This window comes from Dermochelys coriacea, chromosome 4, assembly GCF_009764565.3.
Source record: "Dermochelys coriacea isolate rDerCor1 chromosome 4, rDerCor1.pri.v4, whole genome shotgun sequence".
NCBI lineage: Eukaryota > Metazoa > Chordata > Testudines > Dermochelyidae > Dermochelys > Dermochelys coriacea.
Window position 1 is genome coordinate 114,696,844 of NC_050071.1, and position 17,591 is coordinate 114,714,434.

The 17,591-nt window shown below is 43.3% G+C and overlaps 1 protein-coding gene across 4 annotated transcripts in view; it reads left to right on the forward strand.

Annotated features, from left to right (window-relative positions):
• Positions 1–17,591, forward strand: part of TAPT1 (transmembrane anterior posterior transformation 1) — a 92,154-nt gene that overhangs the window by 60,856 nt on the left and 13,707 nt on the right. For all 4 annotated transcript variants that reach the window (XM_038398638.2, XM_038398637.2, XM_038398639.2 and 1 more), the window contains 2 exons: positions 13,254–13,313; positions 15,651–15,719. In XM_038398638.2, the coding sequence (XP_038254566.1) occupies positions 13,254–13,313; positions 15,651–15,719 (129 nt within the window). The remainder of the gene's footprint in view (positions 1–13,253; positions 13,314–15,650; positions 15,720–17,591) is intronic.

Below are 17,591 nucleotides of genomic sequence, written 5' to 3' on the forward strand. Positions count from 1 at the left end.
TCTGAGAAGTTACGTAGTGGTGCACAGGCAACCGTACCCCAGTTTCTTCCCTATTGCCTTTGGCTTGCGTCAGAGTGATCAGCAGTGTCCTCTCTTACTTCAGAAAAAAATTATAATAGATAATTCATTGTGGTAGTGTTAGCTTAGTTGTAATTAGCTTCCCTATCCCCTTGCCCTACTCTGATTTCTTTAATTTCATCAACAAATTTTTCTTCCCCCTTCTACTCTCCCTATCCGCCTGTCTCTCTAGCAGGCCTCTACAGCCTTAGCCTCAAACAGGGTTTACCCCTGTTTTTCTCTGAGACCAACTTTCTCAGGCATGTCAGGCTCAGCTGGTTTGAAATGCTGCTTGACTTGCAGACTCTCCATACCGGTCTCCGATGGCCATGCTCAGTGTGTCTGCTGCCTCAGCAAGACACACACTGCTCAAAAGTGCCCACACTGCAGAAAGCTGGCAGCCAAGACAAGAAAAGCCAGAGATCTCCAGCTGAAGCTCCTCATGATGGAGAAATTCCTCAGGCCAGCTGCCAGCCCTGAATCCAACAGTCACCCCCTGGCCAACAGTCGCTAGCGGCAGCTTCTGACAGGAGCTCTGCTCCAACAGCAGCTGTTAAGGAGCCTACTCCTAGAAAGGCTACAAAAAAGTGGTTGCAGACCAAGAGTCGCCCAAAAGAAAATGGTATAGTCACCCATGGACACCGCCCCCCCATACCATTCCCACCTAACTGGTCATACTGACAGCTGCAGCGGCACAGGAGCTAGCAAACAGAGCTCTAAACAGGGGAGTTTGAGTTTGAGTGGGAGTTCTGTTGGAGGAGAAGGTAGTTGTACTTGGTTTTGTATTTTTAGTATTTGTGTGTGTGTGTAGGGGTTTTGTGCTGGGAGAGCAGCTGAGCCTGATTAGGGGGTGGGGCTTTGTGCTGAGAGAGCAGCTGAGCCCTGCTTAGGGGGTGGGGCTTCTGACTAGGGGCCCTATAAAGGTAGCCAGCCAGTCAGGCAGCGGCACAGGAGCTCACAAACGGAGCTCTAAACAGGGGAGTTTGAGTGGGAGTTTGGATTGTGGTGCTTGTTTGGGGTTTGCTTTTGCTGGGGGGGGTGGTCTTTTTGGTGTGGCTTGTGTTTCCCAGATTAACAGGATTTAGGTGGGAAGGAGATGACAGATACAGAGGAAGCTGTGGGAGTGACTCCTGCAGTGAAAGACACATTGAGGATGACAGGATGTGGAAGCTGTGGTATGTACATGATCCTGGAGGGGGGAACCGGTAAGAGTTTTTTCTGCATGAAATGCCGTCTGATAGAGCTGATGGAGGAAAAGATCCGAGGTTTGGAGATGCAGGTGGAAAGTCTGGTTGAGTTTAGGAAGGGGTTTGAGCAGATGATGGAGCAAAGATATGAGGTATCTGAAGGGAAAAGCTCAGACTCGCAGATGGAAGCAGGGCTGGGGAATTTTGAGGGGAGACTGGATGAGGAAAGTGGTCAGTGGAAACATGTGACTCAAAGAACCAGGCAGAGAAAAAGACGGGCTAGTGAAGGAGAAATAGAGCTTAGGAACAGGTTTGCAGAGTTGGAAAATGAAGAAGGGGCTCAGCAGGTACTTGTTGAAGGTGGAAGGGTAAGGAAGAAGAGAAGAGAGGCTAGTCCTATAGAAAAAGGGGAAGAGTCAAGGGAGACTACACCAAATATGAGCCCTAGGAGGATACAGGATGGGTTGAAGAGAATTGTAAGGGAAAATAGGAATGGAAAGAACTTGCAGCCAGAGGGAACAGGGGAGAGACTGGAGAATAGCACTGTCACCAGGAAAAGGCAGGTCTATGTGATCGGGGACTCTTTATTGAGAAGAATAGACAGGCCTGTAACTAGAGCTGATCCTGAGAATAGAAGGGTGTGCTGTCTTCTGGGTGCTAAGATACGGGATGTAGACCTGAGGTTGAAAAGGATCCTCAAGGGAGCGGGAAAGAATCCCCTAATTATCCTTCATGTGGGAACAAATGATACAGCCAGATTCTCGCTGGAAAGTATCAAGGGAGACTATGCTAGGCTGGGGAAGACGCTTAAGGAAATTGAGGCTCAGGTGATCTTTAGCGGGATCCTTCCTGTTCCTAGAGAAGGGCAACAAAGGTCTGACAACAGATGACTGTCAACAGATGGCTTAGGCAGTGGTGCTATAAGGAGGGCTTTGGGATGTATGGCCACTGGGAGGCATTCACGGACAGAGGTCAGTTCTCTCGGGATGGAGTTCATCTGAGTAGGGAAGGAAATAGACTTCTAGGATCGAGGCTGGCACAACTGATAAAGAGAGCTTTACACTAGGAACTGGGGGGAGATGGATGGGAGATGTCCAGAAAATCTCCACGCCAGATTTTAGCATTGAGAGGGAAGAAGATGAAGTAAGAAAGGATACAGCCATGGGTAGGAGAATGTATATAAGGAGCGAGGGCGGTGTGGATACTAGTCTAATAAGTTATACTGGCTGTAGAATGACTGTGCCTAATAGGGTACAAAATGTGAGCGAGGCCAAACAGCAAAAATGAAGATGTTTGTACACCAATGCGAGGAGTCTAGGTAACAAAATGGAGGAACTAGAGCTACTGGTGCAGGAAGTGAAACCAGATATTATAGGGATAACAGAAACATGGTGGAATAGTAGTCATGACTGGACTACAGGTATTGAAGGGTATGTGCTGTTTAGGAAAGACAGAAACAAAGGTAAAGGGGGTGGAGTAGCATTGTATATCAACGATGAGTTAGAATGTAAAGAAATAAGAAGCGATGCAATGGATAAGACAGAGTCTGTCTGGGCAAAAATTACATTGGGGAAGAAAACTAGTAAAGCCTCTCCTACGATAGTGCTTGGGGTGTGCTATAGACCTCCGGGATCTAATTTGGATATGGATAGAGCCCTTTTTAATGTCTTTAATAAAGTAAATACTAATGGAAACTGCGTGATCATGGGAGACTTTAACTACCCAGATATAGACTGGAGGACCAGTGCTAGTAATAATAATAGGGCTCAGATTTTCCTAGATGCGATAGCTGATGGATTCCTTCATCAAGTAGTTGCTGAACCGACTAGAGGGGATGCCATTTTAGATTTAATTTTGGTGAGTAGCGAGGACCTCATGGAAGAAATGGTTGTAGGGGACAATCTTGGCTCAAGTGATCATGAGCTAATTCAGTTCAAACTAAATGGAAGGATTAACAAAAATAAATCTGCAACTAGGGTTTTTGATTTCAAAAGGGCTGACTTTCAAAAATTAAGGCAATTAGTTAGGGAAGTGGATTGGACTGAAGAACTTATGGATCTAAAGGTAGTTGAGGCCTGGGATTACTTTAAATCAAAACTGCAGAAGCTATCGGAAGCCTGTATCCCAAGAAAGGGGAAAAAATTCATAGGAAGGAGTTGTAGACCAAGCTGGATGAGCAAGCATCTTAGAGAGGTGATTATGAAGAAGCAGAAAGCATACAGGGAGTGGAAGATGGGAGGGATCAGCAAGGAAAGCTACCTAATTGAGGTCAGAAGATGTAGGGATAAAGTGAGAGAGGCTAAAAGTCGAGTAGAGTTGGACCTTGCAAAGGGAATTAAAACCAATAGTAAAAGGTTCTATAGCCATATAAATAAGAAAACTAAGAAGGAAGAAGTGGGGCCGCTTAACACGGAGGATGGAGCGGAGGTTAAAGATAATCTAGGCATGGCCCAATATCTAAACCAATACTTTGCCTCAGTCTTTAATAAGGCTAAAGAGGATCTTGGGGATAATGGTAGCATGACAAATGGGAAGGAGGATATAGAGGTAGATATTACAATATCAGAGGTAGAAGCGAAATTGAAACAGCTTAATAGGACTAAATCGGGGGGCCCAGATAATCTTCATCGAAGAATATTAAAGGAATTGGCACCTGAAATTGCAAGCCCATTAGCAAGAATTTTTAATGAATCTGTAAACTCAGGAATAGTACCGAATGATTGGAGAATTGCTAATATAGTTCCTATTTTTAAGAAAGGAAAAAAAGGTGATACGGGTAACTACAGGCCAGTTAGTTTGACATCTGTAGTATGCAAGGTCCTGGAAAAAGTTTTGAAGGAGAAATTAGTTAAGGACATTGAAGTCAATGGTAAATGGGTCAAAATACAACATGGTTTTACAAAAGGTAGATCGTGCCAAACCAACCTAATCTCCTTTTTTGAAAAAGTAACAGATTTTTTAGATAAAGGAAATGCCGTGGATCTAATTTACCTAGATTTCAGTAAGGCATTTGATACCGTGCCACATGGGGAATTAGTTAAATTGGAGAAGATGGGGATCAATATGAACATCAAAAGGTGGATAAGGAATTGGTTAAAGGGGAGACTGCAACGGGTCCTACTGAAAGGCGAACTGTCAGGTTGGAGGGAGGTTACCAGTGGAGTTCCTCAGGGATCGGTTTTGGGACCAATCTTATTTAATCTTTTTATTACTGACCTTGGCACAAAAAGTGGGAGTGTGCTAATAAAGTTTGCAGATGATACAAAGCTGGGAGGTATTGCCAATTCGGAGAAGGATCGGGATATTATACAGGAGGATCTGGATGACCTTGTAAACTGGAGTAATAGTAATAGGATGAAATTTAATAGTGAGAAGTGTAAGGTTATGCATTTAGGGATTAATAACAAGAATTTTAGTTATAAGTTGGGGACGCATCAATTAGAAGTAACGGAAGAGGAGAAGGACCTTGGAGTATTGGTTGATCATAGGATGACTATGAGCTGCCAATGTGATATGGCTGTGAAAAAAGCTAATGCGGTTTTGGGATGCATCAGGAGAGGCATTTCCAGTAGGGATAAGGAGGTTTTAGTACCGTTATACAAGGCACTGGTGAGACCTCACCTAGAATACTGTGTGCAGTTCTGGTCTCCCATGTTTAAAAAGGATGAATTCAAACTGGAGCAGGTACAGAGAAGGGCTACTAGGATGATCCGAGGAATGGAAAATTTGTCTTATGAAAGGAGACTTAAGGAGCTTGGCTTGTTTAGCCTAACTAAAAGAAGGTTGAGGGGAGATATGATTGCTCTCTATAAATATATCAGAGGGATGAATACAGGAGAGGGAGAGGAATTATTTCAGCTCAGCACCAATGTGGACACAAGAACAAATGGGTATAAACTGGCCACCAGGAAGTTTAGACTTGAAATCAGACGAAGGTTTTTAACCATCAGAGGAGTGAAGTTTTGGAATAACCTTCCAAGGGAAGCAGTGGGGGCAAAAGATCTATCTGGTTTTAAGATTCTACTCGATAAGTTTATGGAGGAGATGGTATGATGGGATAATGGGATTTTGGTAAGTAATTGATCTTTAAATATTCAGAGTAAATAGGCCAAATCCCCTGAGATGGGATATTAGATGGATGAGATCTGATTAACTATAGAAAACTCTTTCCTGGGTATCTGGCTGGTGAATCTTGCCCATGTGCTCAGGGTTTGGCTGATTGCCATGTTTGGGGTCGGGAGGGAGTTTTCCTCCAGGGCAGATTGGAGAGGCCCTGGAGGTTTTTTTGCCTTCCTCTGTAGCATGGGGCATTGTTGACGGGAGGGAGGCTTCTCTGCTCCTTGAAGTTTTGAACCATGATTTGAGGACTTCAATAGCTCAGACATGGGTGAGGTTTTTCATAGGAGTGGTGGGTGACATTCTGTGGCCTGCGCTGTGCAGGAGGTCGGACTAGATGATCAGAGTGGTCCCTTCTGACCTTAGTATCTATGAATCTATGAATCTATACTGGAATCCATGGGCAACAAAAACTGCAGGCCCCCTAGCCCGCCTAGGTCCAAAATAGCCCAGTCCTCTTCACCAACTGTCCCGGCACCCTCAGAAACACAGGAGGAAGACCCGAGGAACCTGAGGACATAGCCGCACATGACACTTCACTGCCTGCTTATCTCTCATCGTCGTCACCAGATGAAACCAAATGCCACCAATCCCTACTATGGGGGATGATTTCAAATCTTTTCAGGACCTCTTCAAAAGGGTTGCTTAATCCCTACACATTCTGTTGCCACAGCTACCAGAAGCCCAACATAAGCTAATGGACATATTCCAGGCATCCCCATTGGCAAAGGGAGCCTTGCCGATAAATGATGCTATTATGGATCCTGCGAAAATCATCTGGCAGACTCCAGCTACTGCACCACCTCATGTAAGAGATCTGACAAAAAAAATATGTGCCAACAAAAGGAGCTGAATTTTTATTTACACACCACGCTCCAAACTCCTTAGTAGTGAGGGCGGTCAATCAAAAGGGGAAACAACACCAGTCCCGAACAACCCCATATGATAAGGAATGGAAAAGACTAGACCTTTTCATCAGCTACACTTCACTTCTGCATAGCTAACTGTGCGGCCCTGCTGGCTAAATATACACACAATCTGTTCTCCAAAATGTCAGAATTCAATTGAAAATTTTCCAGATGACAAAAAAAGAAAAATATACGGTAAACATTTCCAAGGGGTGTCTCATCACCAGGATAACCCTACAGGACTGCCTTAACCCTGCAGACATGGCAGCATGATCCATCGCCACATCTGTGATCATGCGTCATGCATTCTGGCTCCATCTTTCTGGATTCCCAAGGAAGGTCCAGGCAACAGTTGAGGACTTGCCCTTCGAGGGTCAAAAACTATTAGCTGACAAAACTGATGTGTCCTTAAAGACCTTAAAGGACTCCAGGGCAACCTTAAAAACCCTGGCACCTACGTACCTGCAAACAAAAATAAGGCAGGTTTTACAACCAGAGATTCCGGGCTACCCCATATACTCGGCCACAAAGACAGCATAGACGTTGGCAGAACCAAGATCAGCCTTCAACGTCTCAGCCATCTCCTCTAGACAGTCATTTTGAAGGTGTGGTTGAGGGCTTGAGATCTTAGGACACCGGAATCAGAAACAGTCCCCCACCCATTCAGAGACCTCCTGTCACCATACTACTCAGTCTGAAACACCATCACAACAAACAAATGGGTTTTAGAGATTATCCAGAAGGGCTACTCCATCCCCTTTACTTCTATCCCACCTACCCACCCCCCTTCCCTGTCCCTCTTCAGGGACCCCTCTTACGAGCACCTGTTACAACAGGAAATAAACCACCTCATACAATTAGGTGCCGTGGAACCCGTACTAGTGCAACACAAAGGGAGAGGTCTTTATACACATTATTTTCTAACTCAGAAAAAGTCTGGTGGGTGGAGACCCTTCCTGGATTTACGAAAACTCAACAAATTTGTGAGAACAGACATTTCAAAATGGTGGCTCTAACCACAGTAATTCTGGCATTAGAAAAGGGAGATTGGCTCTTGGCCCTCAACCTTCATGACACTTATTACAATCCGCCCGTCACACAGAAGATTCCTGAGATTCACCCAATCTCAAGCATTTCCAATACAGAGTACAACCCTTCGGCCTTTACACTGCCCCTTTTATCCCAATGTTCTTGCTGTCATTGCAGCTCACCTCCGCAGACAAGGAGTGATGATATTTCCATACTTAGACGATTGCCTTAAAAGGGCACCAATGCAGCAAGAAGCAATGAACACCACACAGAGCATGATAACCCTGTTCATGGACCTAGGGTTGCAAATAAATGTACAAAAGTCCACAATGGTTCCTGTCCAAAAGTAAGAATTCATAAGAGCCTACCTTGATTGTCTCACAGTAGCAGCAATGTTACCCCAACAACGCTTCTTCACTCTAGTCAACCTAATTTCAATGATGGACAGCCACAAACATCTGCCAGAACATGCTTACAATTTGGGGCATATGTCAGCTACAGTGTTGTTGTAAAACATGCCAGACTCCACATGAGATGTTTGCAGGCCTGGCTTCGAACAGTATATATACCACACAGACGCGCTCTCAATAGATGCCTCATAATGCCATGCAGAGTAAAAGACTCATTAACATGGCGGACATAACCAAAGAATGTCTGCTCAGGGAGTCCCTTTCCAACAAAGAACTCCAACCATGACAATTATGACAGATGCTTTCCTAATAGGTTGGGGGCACATCTACTCAACAATATAATCCAAGGCAGCTGGTCTCCAGCGGCGTCCAACCTGCACATAAACTTGCTGAAGTTAAGGGCAGTCTGAAATGCATGCGACCACTTTCTCCCTCTAATCAAGAACAATGCCATCAAGATTCTCATGGACAATATAGCATGCATGTTTGATATAAACCGCCAAGGGGAAGCACAATCATACTCCCTGTGTACAGAAGCAATACACCTTTGGAACTGGTGTATCATCAACAACATAGAGATATTGGCATCCTATCTGCCAGGATGTCAGAATACAACAGTGGATCTACTAAGCAGGGATTTTTCACAAACGCATGAGTGGGAGATGGATCCCTGAATTCTCAAATCCATATTCAAACTATGGGTGTTCCCCACCGTATATCTATTTGCAACAGCTCAGAATGCCAAATTCCCAAAATATTGTTCCAGAGCAGGATTGGGACTCTACTGCCTAGACAATGCTCTCCCCATAAAATGGGAGGCGCCACTGATGTATGCATTTCCTCCAACTGTATTTCTAAGATGAGTCATTCATACGATCAGGCAGGGCGAGTCCAGGGTCATTCTCATTGCACTCACATGGCCCAGACAAACATGGTTCCCATAGCTGCATCAGATGACAGTGAAACCACCTCAAACCTTTCCCTTAGTACCTCACCACCGATCACAAGATACAGGATGCATCTGTCACCTCAATCTCGCAGTACTCCACCTCAAGGGCTGGTTACTCCATGGCTGACTGGGTTTGAGAAGGCCTATTCTGAGGAAGTAAAACATATATTACTGAACAGTCGGAGATTTTAAATACAAGAAAAATGTATATCCATAAGTGGAAACGATTCTGCACATGGTGCCAAGGCAAACGGCTCTTACCACAGTTGTCCCCACTACCGAGCATCCTCAACTATATACTAGGACTTAAAAAGTCAGAGCTATTCACAAGCTCCATCAAAGTACACTTGGCTGCTATTGCCTCCTTCCATGACAAGATGGATGCAGTCACTATATTTGCTCACCTGATGATTAAACGCTTCCTTAAAGGCATTGAAAACACTTACCCCACACTAAGAAAAACCCTACACCCATGTGGGACCTCAGCCTTGCTCTACGTGGACTCATGGGAAAACCATTTGAACCCCTTCCAACTTGCTCTTTATTGCACTTATCCATGAAGGTGGCTTTCCTCATTGCCATCACGTACACTTAGGACCACATCCTAAGTTCATACCCAAAGTCCCCCTTTCATTTAAATCAACCCACTTACTTACCTGTATTTTTTCCGAAGGCACATGCAGGGGGGACAGAGGCCTCACACCAGACACTGAATGTTTGCAGAGCATTAGCTTTCTACATTGAAAGAATAAAAACATTTAGAAAATCACCTAGACTATTTGTTTTCAAAACAGAACGCTCAATGGGTCAAACAGTCTCAAAATCAGACTATCCAAATGGACATCTGGATGTATCCATTTGTGCTACCAAAACAACAATCTACAACCTCCACCAGGAGTTTGCACGCACTCCACTAGAGCACTGCCAGCAGCTGTAGCCTATCACTGACATTTGCAGAGCAGCTACCTGGGCATCATTCCATACTTTCACTAAACAGTATGCTTTAGAACAACAGTTAGCATCAGATGCTCACTTTGGATGTAAGTGTTATCCACCGTCAGTAGACCAACTCCAAAGCTCCGCCCCTCCACTGCTCAACAGTCACTAAAGTGGAGCACCCACAGGAACGCTCCTCGAAGAAGAGGAGCAGGAGGTTACTCACCTTGTACAATAACTGATGTTCTTCCAGATCCCTGTGGGTGCTCCACTACCCTTTCTCCTCCCTTGTACTTCAGCGTTTCAGGCTGATTCTCTGAGGTAGAGAAGGAACAGGGGGATGGTTGGCTGCACAACACTATGTAACTGCTCAGACCAGCGTGAGTCGGCTATGGCAAGTGTGCGGGGGGGGGACTGCTACCTCAAACCAGGGACTGCTACCTCAAATCTCTGATTACAATCACAAGATGTTAAGACACCTAAAGTGGAGCACCCCCAGGGACAACCATCTCGAAGAACCTTCGTTACTGCACAAGGTGAGTAACACCTCTTCTGTCCACCTAGCCTACTGCCTCTTGGGGAGGTGGATTACCTATTCTCCTGAGAGAACCCTTCCCATCAGTGTAGGTAATGTCTACACTGAAGCACTACAGCAGGACCGCTGCAGCAGTGCAATTGGTTGCTGTATCATTTAAAGTGTAGACAAGCACTTAAAAACTGACATGTGGACTCAAGTGCTCTTTGTAAATTTGAGAGAAGATGTATTAGCATTTTCTTCTCACTACCTAAATCCCCTTTTCAAGAAACGAGGTCAAAACTTGGAAGTGCTATTACTTTCAGCATCTTCCTAAAGTAACTACAGTAGTAGTGTAGAAACAAGTTTTTAATAGATGCACTTAATAAGCTCCCTTATGCCAGAGGCATTTATGCATGCCCTACTTTCACGTAGAGTACAGAAAACAGGAATAATGAAATGATAGCCAGAAGCACATGTTTCAGTGTGCTGAATCAATTATAGACTATCCTGCAAGGTTTATTATTTTAATACACTTCTTTACCATACACTTCTTTACATGTAGATTCTAAAGATTTATAGCCATTGTGCCTAATTTTCAGAGGTGCTGAGCACATGCTGTGCTAATTGAAGTTTACTGAAGAAGCAGGCGGTCAGCCCCTTTATCCTTAAAATAACTACATTTTCCGTAGTATATGAAAATAGTCCAAGTAGCTTTTCTGTTTTCCTTCCCAGCTGCCTAATATAACATTTTATGGGATCACTGGGTCAGCATATGATTACAAGTTCTGTTATTTGTTTCACTTGAGTCTTTCATACAGCTTCTAATTTAAACTATTAACTAAATGTAAAAATCATAGTACCTTCAAACTACAGTACATCCTTTTTACTTTGTGCTATTGGTATTAACTCAAAAAGATCTGCAATTTAAATGAATAATAAGACCATAGAGATTGTCTTATATTACTTTGTGATGCTGCTAATCATTTACAAGAATTTATTAGGTAACCAATACCTGACATTTTACATAGTGTCTTTCATAAAGAGACCCCCAAAACTGTGTGCATATTGTGACAGAGTCGGGCCAGATGGCTATAGGAGAGTAATAGAAGGTAGATATATTAGCCCCAGGCTAAGTAGATCCCTTTTCCCTGGTAAGGTAACAGGGAAGGTTCCAGAACAATCAGGAACCTTCTGGAGACAATTAAGACAGGCTGATTAGAACACCTGCGGTCAATCAAGAAGCTGCTAGAATCAATTAAGGCAGGCTAATCAGGGCACTTGGGTTTTAAAAAGGAGCTCACTTCAGTTTGTGGTGTGCGTGTGAGGAGCTGGGAGCAAAAGGCACTAGGAGCTGAGAGTGAGAATGTGGACTGTTGGAGGACTGAGGTGTACAAGCATTATTAGACACCAGGAGAAAGGTTCTATGGTGAGGATAAAGAAGGTGTTGGGAGGAGGCCATGGGGAAGTAGCCCAGGGAGTTGTAGCTGTCGCACAGCTGTTCTAGGAGGCACTCTAGACAGCTGCATTCCACAGGGCCCTGGACTGGAACCCGGAGTAGAGGGCGGACCCGGGTTCCCCCCAAATCCTCCCAACTCCTGGTCAGACACAGGAGGAGTCGACCGGGATTGTGAATTCAGAAAAATGGCCAAGCTGAGGGCTGTCACGAAACTCCAAGGCGAGCAAATCCGCCAATAAGCGCAAGACCCACCAAGGTAGAGCAGGAACTTTGTCACAATATATATGCACAAAAATAATTCCATCACTGAAATGCAGTCACCACAAGGTGCAAGGCACTATCGTTAAGCAGGATGTAGCAATGCATCACAACACCTAATGCAAGAAAATGAAGGGCACTATATCAAATTTACATTGTTGAGGACGTTTTGAATAGGCAGAATGGCTGGATGCACAAAAGGAGTTAAATGCGTAAGTCCCAGTTTCAGGACCTCTGCAATATACAAAACTCCCACTGAACCCTGTAAGTGCCTTAACTTAACTGGCACCTAAATTTTTGCTGTAAAAGTTCCCTATATACCTATGTTTCTGCCTCTGAACTTGCACACTGCAGCCCCAATCTGGGTGTCTGGACATTTTTCTCTCACCTAAGCCCCAGAGCAATTCACAAGCCAGGAGAAGATAGGCATTTGGGGCCTTCTGAGTTCGCCTGCTGGAGTAGTCTCTGAGGTGAGTTAACACAAAATAGACCAGGATGGGGAGTAGGAGAAGAGGAAAACCTCCCTCATAACTTTTGACCCAGTGGTTAGGGGAGTCACCTGGGATGTGGGTGATCCCTGGTGTAAGTACCCACCCTCCACCTGATTTAAACAGAGATCTGCCACCTCTCAGGGGAGTACTCTACCATTGGATTATAGGATATTCTGATGTGGGGGCTCCCTCAGTTTCTCTTGTTGAAGCTATTCCACTATGAATATATATATATATATATATATATATATATATATATATATATATATATATTAAAAATTCATCGGTGCAGGGGGCTAGATTCTGGATCTTCCACATCCTGCGTGAGTGCTCTAACAGCCAACCTATAGAGTCCTTTTCATACTTGGTTTCCCTGTCTGTCTCTCTGTGGCCCAAAAGAGACACTAATTATTTATCCGGAATGCAACAGACCTCCGTCCTGCTCAACTTAGCTCCCTTTTTGCATCCAAGCCAATATAACTTCCTATTTGGAATTTGGCCAGAACATGCGGTTCCTCATTCCTAAATCCTCTTCCAGATATCCCACTTAGGTTTTAGTAGCCACATTAATCATCCTGGCAAAATACATGTGGCCAGTTGGCTTAACACAGTTGCTAATACCGTACTGGTGAATCTAAAATCCAAAAGTAAATGTGTATACTGTAAGTGTGCATTTTAATTCTGTAATCTAATTGTATCATGAAGAGTTGTATATTTTAGAAAATTGGCTTGTTTGCTCATGTGTATACGATAGTTGTCCTTAATTATACAGCAGTATATACCCCCATGAAAGGGCAAGATTGAGTGCATCAGTTCCTGCACAAGCCTTATAAAACTTTTTTCTGATAAATATTTTATCAGTGAAATCCTGTTGCTGCTGTAAATTGTGATCTCATGTAAATTAATCACACATCCAATGTCCTGGATTTTTTTTTCCAGGTCTACAGTGAGTACAGAGCCAGCCTGGCATTTGACCTTGTTAGCAGTCGACAGAAAAATGCAAGTGTGAAAATAAAAAGGGCATGTTTTTATTAACTGATGTCATTGTTTTCAGTACAGCAAATGTCAATGCCAATAGATATTCAGAAAATGTTCTCTTCTATAACACTGAAATTATATCCTGCTATTGTGCATGTACAAAATGAAATTAATATTGCACCATGATCTAGTCACGTAACTTCTGTTCAGTTCTTCAAGTTTCTTGCAGTAAATTGCCTTTGATTTTTTTAAGAGCAAACTATGCTAGCACAGGTTCATTGATAAAGTCACAACAAAAGCCTTATTATAGTTACCCTAATTGCAATTTTAATGACTGTATGTACTCGATCATAAGCCAGTTCGTTTATAAGCCGACCCCCCCCCCCAAGATGGTTAAGTAAAAATGGAAAATTTGTTTCAGAGTAGCAGCCGTGTTAGTCTGTATTCGCAAAAAATACAGTGCATCCGATGAAGTGAGCCGTAGCTCACGAAAGCTTATGCTCAAATAAATTTGGAAACGTTGTATGACCCGTTCATTAGCTGATGCTATAATTCAGGGGTCGGCAAACTTTGGCTCCCGGACCGTCAGGATAAGCTGCTGGCAGGCCGAGACAGTTTGTTTACCTCGAGCGTCCGCAGGCACGGAGGTAAATCTAAATAAACAAAGTGTCCCGGCCTGCCAGCTGCTTACCCTGACAGACCAGGACGGCAACGGTTGGGGAAATTTTGGGGAGGGAAGAAGCTGGGAGTCAGGGGAATAACCCCTGTGACCACCCCCCACATGACCCCACCCCTAGCCCGGGAGCCCCCCACTCTCCGCATCCCATCCCATCCCTTCCCACCTTAGCTGGTGTGGGCCGGGGAAGATGTCTCTGGCCTGGCCACAGCTGCTTGGCGTGGCCGCAGCCTGCTCCAGCGGGCCAGACCGGGCAGCACGGCCACAGCATGTTCCAGTGGGCGGGGCTGAGCGGCATGGCCGCAGCATGATCTGGCAGGCAGGGCCAGGACGCGTGGCCACAGCTTGCCAGCTCCAGAGCTGCAGCTGCTTCGGAGGCTGGGGGGAGAGCAGCGTGGCCAGAAGCGGAGAGACTCTGGCCCTGCCTCTTCCCTTCTGGCTCTGCTGAGTGTGCTGCCTCTCCTCACCCACTCTGTTGGGGGGAGGGACTGTGTCCCACCTCTCCTTCTCTATACCCGTTCATAAGCCGACCCCCTTTGATGCTTCCCTTTTTTACTAAAAAAATTTCGCTTATGAACGAGTATATACGGTATGTGATATGTTTGGAAGTAAAGTGGCTAAACAAGCTTAACAGGGTTTTCTTGAAGTAATTTTGAACTACCTGCAGCCTTTCATAAAATAGATCTACTCTTCCTTCCCATTTAATCTTAGCATAGTTTGGTGATCTACTATAGTTCTGTACAACATTCATTGGTAATATTCCTACTACCATATGAATAGTCTATGCAAATCCCTCATGCCATGCTTGTTACTCCTACATCATGGATCTGCAGAGGCAGTACATTCAGAGAACTGAGATTAATGGTAAGCAATCTTCCTTTATCAAGCTTATGAATGAAAAAACATAAGCTAAAATCTTTCATACCTTGCCATGGACAAGAGGGGCTAAATTACCTGGAATACTAATGGAATCTTCGTATTACTAATTTTAGGAATAAACCGGCTATAAAAGTCATATATTTTATATTTCTTTTTGTGGTGATGGCTTGAGGAATATGAGTGCTAATATGATAAAACTGTTCTTCAGCATCAGAGAATTTTCAGTACCACCGAGAATTCTCAGGCATAGTAGACCATTTTATAGTACCAATGAGAACAAAGCCTTTAATTGGTTTTTTAAAAAGGGGTAAGGGGAGGTGTTGCCTTGAGCCGAATTACAGAGGAAGTTGGAATGACAGTTTAAATTGCTACTATGGTGTTTTGGATAAACACTTTTTTTTTTTTTTTTTTTTTTTTTGCAGTGTGGATTTTTGCATGTTATATTTAGGGATCAAAACTGAATTGATAACAAAAATATCTCTAAGTGAAGTGGCAGTAGTGCACTTCTGAAATGCTTTGGCATGATTTGAGGTATAATTTCCTAAATGCTCTTGATTTAGAGCTCTGTGGCTAATTTTAACAGTCATATTAGTGTTAATTGTATTCACACATAAACAGATAACTACATTTCCATATCTATGTAGATCTCTGTGAAAGCAGTTGTTTACCAGATTTAAATAGTTTCTTTATCAATGTAATACATATGCTAGTAGTGATTGCTACCTTCCTAGAATGTGCACCATACCAAAATAGGGGAGAGATGCCACAAATTCCTATTTATTTATTTATTTTTTTATTTGCAGGCATACACAGATTACAGCGATTCTGTTTCCAGGAGAATGGGTTTTATTCCTCTTCCATTGGCTGTTTTAGTAAGTCATGTATTTTCATTTTTCAGACCAAAAATCTCTCAGTGGTTAGTAAGAATTATGCTTAGGGATAAAAGCTTAATTCAAGAAAATTCATAGAAAAATGCTTTATTTCTCTGAAGAAACTCAGTGTGAAATAGATGAGGACCCATGTCTTTGCCACCAGGAGACTGTGTATTATTTTTGGTGCTCTATTTTAAGGCCACAAAGAAACTGACACTGGAGCAGAATAAAGTGAATAATTATTAGATGTAACTTCATGCCAGGAGCATAAATGCCCCAGGATTTATACAGGCTGCTGCTAAGTTTCCTGGTAGAATTCATGGTGTTGGATTTTAACCTGTAAATGGGTTAGGAACCTGATTACCTAAGAAATGGCCTCTGTTTCTCTCTCCATTGCTGCCACAGTTGAGATCAACATACACATTTTTGATGGAGTTTTCTTCATATAACTGAGAGGGAGCTATTTGGTGTTATGGCCACAATCCCCTTAATATCTGAGTGGGTCACACACAATTAATTGATCCTCACAACCCTGTGTGAGGTATGGAAGCATTATCTTCTTTTTATATATGAGAATGAGGCACAGAGATTAAGTGACTTGCCTAAAGTCACATAGGAAGTCTGTGGCAGAGCCAGGAGTTGAACCTACATCTCTTAAATTAAAGTTCAGTGTCTTAACCACAAGATTGTTCTGCATGAGGGTCCCTCAACTTCAGAATTCACTCCCCTCCTTTCCCCCCCCTGCTGCTGGTGATGGCTTATCTTAAGTGATCACTCTCCTTACAGTGTGTTTGATAAAACCCATTGTTTCATGTTCTCTGTGTGTGTATATCAATCTCCCCTCTGTATTTTCCACCAAATGCATCGGATGAAGTGAGCTGTAGCTCACGAAAGCTTATGCTCAAATAAATGTGTTAGTCTCTAAGGTGCCACAAGTACTTCTTTATATTTTAACACATCTAAATGATGCTACACATCTGACTTAACACTCAATGTAAGAAAATCTATACCACTTGATACAGAGTCATGACTTGATATATGTGTTAGTGTTTATCTTCCCAGCATAGAAGGTTAAATGCAGATTACTACTATGGAATTTATAATGACTTGAGCTGCTATAGTGGAACAGGCTACCGCCATAGTGATTGAACATTTATTCCTTTTGGCAAGTATCCTGATTGTTCAGTCAGATTAGGAAAAGCAGCTGGTTGCCAGGAAGCTGACAGTAGTGCAGGTTTTTAAGGCTCTTGGTAGGAAAATTTTTATAAAACCCCTTCAGTGTTTTCTTATCATGCCCTTCCCTGCACTGATATGTTCAGTGGCTTAGGGCTTGTCTGCACAGGGGAGGTGACCAGAATAACTATTGTGGTATAAACTGTTCTGGATTAGCTCCCTGTGTTCCCCCTCCCCCCATGTCGGCATGCTATTCCAGAGTTAGTCACTTTATTTTGGAATAATTAGTGCATTTTGTTATTTCTGAGCACATAAATTATTCTGAAATAAAGTGACTTTTATTCTGAACTAGTGTCTACAAAGGGAGCTATTCTGGAATACCATATTCTGCAATCATTGTTCTGGTCAATTTCTCTGCGTAGACAAGCCCTTAGTCATAATGGCATTGGACAGAAGCACCAACTCTACCAGCAAAGTCCCATAATGTTACTGGTAGGGTGATTAGTGATGTAAAATTGTTGGGGTTTTTGTTGCAATACTGTCCTGCAGGGGTCAAGCAAAAATGTTATTGATAACTTTGTCTAGTTAAGTTCAGCAGGGACCAACATTTACTATGGTCATAACTACAGTTATCTACTTAGACTTCAATTATGGATTGCATCCCTATTCAAGATGGGACTTAAGTACATGTCTAAATTT